A 6000-nucleotide genomic window follows, 5' to 3' on the forward strand; every position below is an offset into this window, starting at 1 on the left:
TTTATGGAAATGATATTGCTAATCTTTGGGTTCGGAACCCAACTACGAAAGATTTCAAGGAAATAAAAGTTGATTCAGGACTCCAGACACTCTCCATTGGATCACCGTACTATCCAAGGCGATGTGAAGTCAGATACGGGTTAGGTTATAATTGCGATACAGATGATTACGTAATTGTTAATGCTATAGAAGCACTAATAATAACCGGATGGTTTGTTGTGGTTCTGAAGTTCAAGTTTACACATTAAGATCGGGTTCTTGGAAATCATTACCCAACATTGTTCCATATAAGTTAGTTTCTTACACTAATGCATTTGTTAATGGAGCGCTTCACTGGATAGCAAATCCAGCTCCATGCCCTTATTAGGCTGTTCCACAACCTAAGTTAATTGTTTCTTTCGATATCGGAGGCGAGAATTTTAGGGAAATTCCCCTAACTCCACAAGTCAGTGAACTCATATGTTAAACTATCTAAGGAGGACCCATACAACATTATGTGTTTTAGGAGGGTGTCTTTGTGCAGTTTCTACTGGAGCTTCCAATATTGAGGTATGGGTTATGAAAGATCACAATGTCAGAGAATCCTGGATTAAGTTATTCATTGTCCAACTCCCAGCTGAAAAACCAATGTTGTTGGGTACGACATTACAATGAGAATTCAAGAATGGTAAAGTCTTATTCAAAGTCAAATCGAATTGTGACAGAGGTACTTATTTTGTTATACACGACTCAGTGCACCACAATTTGATGAAGTTTCCAAGATCCATCGCATCTCTGTATTCAACCATACTATAGAAACTTATGTGGAGAGTCTGGTGTCGGTTTCTGGTACTTACGCAATGGAGCAACAACTTCGAACTCTACAAAATCAAGAAGAAGATATCAATAGCGTCAGCAACTGGCAGAGAATTTATAACTAATTAACAAATGGGTGGAAAATGCAGTCTAGCGGGTGGAGAAGCAAAGAGGGAGAAGCAACCAAGCAGACACAAGCAATGGCTCTATGTAGTCACCAGTTATGTTGCGCTGGGGAGACTTTTCTATAGACGCATGTCTTTGTTTTTACTGATACATCTCTTTTATGTCTCACTAACTTAGCTTTGCTGCATCAGTTTCAGTATGATTTTCAATTATATATTTGCTACATTTGGGCTAGTAATTGGATTGTAATATTGATTTTGCTTTTGGTGTCCTAGGTATTCTTCTATTTTCTGTAACTGTCAAGAAACCGAAGCAATTTCTGTCAAGAATTGAAGAACTTTTTTTCAGAGCTCCTTATAAAATGAGCTTAGTCAGTAATACTTGATACTATATTTTTTTTCCTAGGCGACCCGTGATTACTTGATACTTGAGCTTAGTCAGTAATAATACTTATATGCTATCTTGGATACAGAATCCGCATATGATAGGGAATGGTGGCACTATTATATATACTTGGCCCCAAATCTGTATATTGTTATTGTTAGTTTGTTTCTGCTATCTAATATATAAATCCTAAACTTCTATCACTTCCGCTCTAGCTGTACATCTTATCAGTTTGAATCATGAAAGAAACTACGATGGCAAAATCATCAGTAACACCGTTACTGGTATTAGATGGAGAAAGTGAAGAGATTACGTCAAGCCTCCTACCAGAAGATATCATTGTCGACATCCTTTCGAGGTTACCCATAAAATCTATACTGCAATTCAGGTGCGTATGCAAACATTGGTACAGTAACTTACTCAGAGACCCAAGTTTGGTTAAAATCTATATTAAAAATAGCATTGAAAGTGATAAGTTTAATGTTTTTTCAATAAAAGATGGCCGTGAGTTTAGTATGCTTATTAGAAAACCATCATCATCGTTAACAACATTTGAAGATGACTCCTTTGAGCCTATGAATGTAATAGATTTGCCATTTAAATCTCAACTGGTTAGGAATCCAAATCTTTGGATCCACACTCATGGTTCTTGTAATGGATTGATATTGATGAAAAGGTATATCGTTGGTGTTGGTTATGCACAGGATATTAATCCTATCCTTTGGAATCCCACCACAAAAGAGTTCAAAGAAATAGTCATTGATAAAGATGTTGATTATGGACAACAGTATGATCCATCAACAATCAAACCCAATTACGGGCTTGGTTATAATTGTGATACCAACGATTACAAGATTGTTAAAGTTGAACTTGTTTATAGTTCTCATAATCTGCTTGTTTGTGTTGGTTCTGGAGTTCAAGTTTATTCATTAGGATCGAATTCATGGAAAACGTTACCGGGCACTGTTCCTTATGAGATACTTCATCATGATAATGAATTTGTTAACGGAGCACTTCACTGGATAGCAAATACATGCCCTGTATCCACTACTGGTCCACTATCTATATTAATTGTTTCTTTCGATATACGAGGCGAGATTTTCAGGGAAGTTCCACTTACTGTACAAGTCGGTGAACTATTTAGCTATTTTTGGGCGACATTAGGTGTTTTAGGAGGGTGCCTTTGTGTCGTTTTTTGTGGTTATTTTGAATTTGAAGTATGGGTTATGAAGGATCGCGACGTGGGAGAATCCTGGACTAAATTGTTCGTTGCCCAACACCCAGTCAAAAGACCTAGGTTGTGCAGCATGAAATTACAATGGGAATTCCAGAATGGTAAACTTTTGTTCACAGCCGAATCAGTAAATGGCAAGGATATATATTTCGTTATATATGACTCAGTGAGCCACAAATGTGAAGTTCATGATACCTATCGCATCCCAGGAAACAACTACTGTACAAAAACCTATGTGGAGAGTCTGGTGCCAATTTCTGGTACTTATGCAGGCAGGGAGCAAGATGATCCAATTTTACAAAAACAAGCAGTAAGCAAGTATCTAAAGGATGTAGATCTCAGTTATGCTGCTGTGACTTCCCTAGTGGTTTGCAGTTTTGTTGCTGTGATTTTTCTAGTGATGCATCTCTCGTCTTTACTAATGCATCTTTTCTAGGTTTCACTACGGTTTTGAATTTGTTACCCTTCGTCTGTCAATGACTGTGTTTTATATCTTTTGGTGTCACAACGTCGGTGCATGTCTTATATTTTTGGTGTCCCATATCAGGCGTCTGTCTTTTAATATGTGTTTAGAAATTAAACAGAATTTTACAAGCCTCCTACCAGATGATATCATTTTGAACATCCTTTAGATGTTACCGGTAAAATTAATACTGCGATTCAGCTGCATATGCAAATTCTAGTGCAATAAGCTATTCAAAGACCCTAAGTTTGTTAATATGCATTAAGAGCAAAAAGTGTAATGGTTTTTCAATAAAACATCTCCGTGATTATAATATGCTTACTATTAGAAACTCACCGGAATCAACAACGGACACTGTTGAAAAGAACTTGTGAGCAAACCAAATTTCTGCCGTAGAGTTTGACACATCTCAACGCATATGTTCTTTTGACTCTTTTCTGTGGTTTATTTCTCTTGTTCTTTCTCGTGAAACGTGGAACATCAGGACCCAATAATTTTCTGGCATCCCCTAGAAGAACAGTTTAAGCAATATAATATCTATATTCATCGTAGATACATTCAGGTATTCGGCCTCAGGGTTTTCATTCGTCGCACTATATTCAGGTATGTGGTTTTTGTTCATTTAATTGATACCACCGTAACTTTCTTTTTCCTAACCTCTCTCTAATACTTTTTAAGTTATGTTTCTTTATATACGCAAAACTCAAAGCTTGTTAAGTATCGAGCAAGAGAGAGGAGAGCATAAACGCGCGTAAGCAATAGACTACATTGATAATAATTTTGGTGTCAACTTTCATGGCTCAACAGCCTATTTATATTGTTCACAAACTTGACGACCACTCAAGGAACTTTCCTAACTAAGATCAAACTCTAAACATAGACACTTTCCTAATATAACTCTCACAACTTAATGTGCATATCTCCTAAATATAGACTCTCATATATTATTTCCTAATACCCTCCCTCAAGATGGAGCATGTAGATCACGAATGCCCATCTTGGACCAAAGAAATTTAACTTCGGTTTTCTTCTTTCTTCTTCTTTTTTTTTTTTTTCAACGCTTTTGAAAAAAAAATCTTCAGACCGAAGTTTAAGGACGTTTCGGTCCCCTTCATAGTTTAAGGACATTACGGTCCCATTTTCGGAAGTTTAAGGACATTACGGTCCCATTTTCGTAGTTTTAGGACATCTCGGTCCCCTTCGGAAGTTTAAGGACGTTACGGTCCCATCTTTGTATTTTTAGGACATTACGGTCCCCTTCGTAGTTTAAGGACATTACGGTCCCATCTTCGTAGTTTAAGGACATTTCGGTCCTCTTCATTTCTTCGGTAGAATACTTCTTGTACTCTTGGTTTCTTGGTTTCTTCGATAGAATACTTTTTGTACTCTCTCGACAACTCATAGGATTTTAACCTAATATTGTTGTTCTTTTTCTCATCACCTCTTGGTGATTGTTTTTTTTTTCTTTTTTTTTTTATTTTCTTCACAACACGAATGTTGTTTCTTCTTCTCTTGTTCCAGTCACGCTTTTGTTGCGAAACCTTCATACTTTTTTTTTTTTTTTCAAGATTCTCTCACAATCTTTCTCTTGTTATGCTTCTGCCACAAGCAATAACTAACACAAAGTCTGCCACACTTTGTAAGACTTTCAAGTTTCTGCCACAAACTCTTCAATCACCATGTTTGAACATAACCACCCAACTTACCTTGTCATTCTAAGTTTCTAAATTCGAGTCAACTTAATCAAACCGTACCAGTCTTTTTTTTTTACTGAAATACCTTTGATCCGCCATCAAACTGTACCAGTCCTTCTTGACTGCAATACAAGCTTTGATCCTCCATCCTCATTAATTTCGAATTCTTGACTTAACCCTTTGAATCAACCTCTCACCCAAAGCTTCTTTACCTTCTTAACTCAAATCTGTTTTCTGCAACGCCTCTGCCAGAAACTGTCACACTGTGATAACACTTCTGTCATGCTTACTGTCACATTTTCTTCTGTTACGCTTCTGTAACAATTCATCAGTAACACTTAATTGTCCTTCAATCACACTGTTGTTCGTAACAGTTCTCGCAACTGTGACATTAACCTTTGTAACACCCATTCTCTTACTATGTCCAAGTAACACTTCTGTGCAACTGTGACAATTATTCAGTCACGCTTCTGTATCATCAGCAGGATCAATCAATTCCTTTTTTTTTTTTTTTTTTTTTTTTTTTTTTTTTTTTTTTTTTTTTTTTTTACCGATCATCACAGGTCCATTGACTTCAACAGAAGCTTCTCTTTTCTGGAATCACCATCATGATCATCATTAGCATCCGTCAATGGACATCTTCCTCCAACTTCACAGACACATCAAACATGGCATCATAACATCACAACACCTTCCCATCTTCTCTGTGCTTGCTTCTCGAGCTCCAATCACCGATCGAACAGCATCAAGCTTGGGTTCTTCTATGCAGTTTCATCACAACAATCTCGTGTTTTCTTCCAACATCTCCATCAATCGCAGCACCCATTCTCGAGCTGTCCATCTCCAGCTGATCACGATAACTCCCAACAATAACCGATCATCATCAAAATGCCATTAATGACAGTTACCTACCGACTCCTTCACTGGCATCATCTACAACAGCAGCAAAGCCAAGGTCGAGTTATCCATCTCTGCCATTCGAGTTCCATTCAACTGCATGTTCTCGAGTTCTCATCACTGCTCACAACTCCAGCCAGCCATCAAGTACTCCCATCACAGAAAAACCATCTCTGCCATGCTCGAACTCATCTTCACCATCAATATATCGAGCATCATGTAACGGAACAACAGGTCGCTGATTTTTCAAACTCTGTATCTTCACCAAACACGAGTACTCATGTTGTTCTCTCGTTCATGGCAACACCCAACTTTTCTTTCTCAGCCTTCTCAACGACAAGAAAATACCTCTAAACTCAAACCCCAACACCACTCGTGTGTTGTTCTTTACTGATCTTTAACTTCTA

At 37.5% G+C, this 6000-nt stretch overlaps 1 protein-coding gene across 1 annotated transcript; it reads left to right on the plus strand.

The window, feature by feature from the left end:
• The first annotated feature begins 1559 nt into the window (after nt 1-1559).
• On the plus strand, nt 1560-2975 carry LOC113276456 (F-box/kelch-repeat protein At3g06240-like). Its single transcript, XM_026526060.1, has one exon. It carries the CDS (start codon nt 1560-1562, stop codon nt 2973-2975), a length of 1416 nt encoding a protein of 471 aa, XP_026381845.1.
• The last annotated feature ends 3025 nt before the right edge of the window (nt 2976-6000 follow it).

The sequence above is a fragment of the Papaver somniferum genome, chromosome 1, assembly GCF_003573695.1.
Source record: "Papaver somniferum cultivar HN1 chromosome 1, ASM357369v1, whole genome shotgun sequence".
NCBI classification, from domain to species: Eukaryota; Viridiplantae; Streptophyta; class Magnoliopsida; order Ranunculales; family Papaveraceae; genus Papaver; species Papaver somniferum.

What these genes read in the sequence shown, in the direction of transcription:
- LOC113276456 (XM_026526060.1), top strand. Translation starts at nt 1,560, where the DNA reads ATGGCAAAATCATCAGTAACACCGTTACTGGTATTAGATGGAGAAAGT.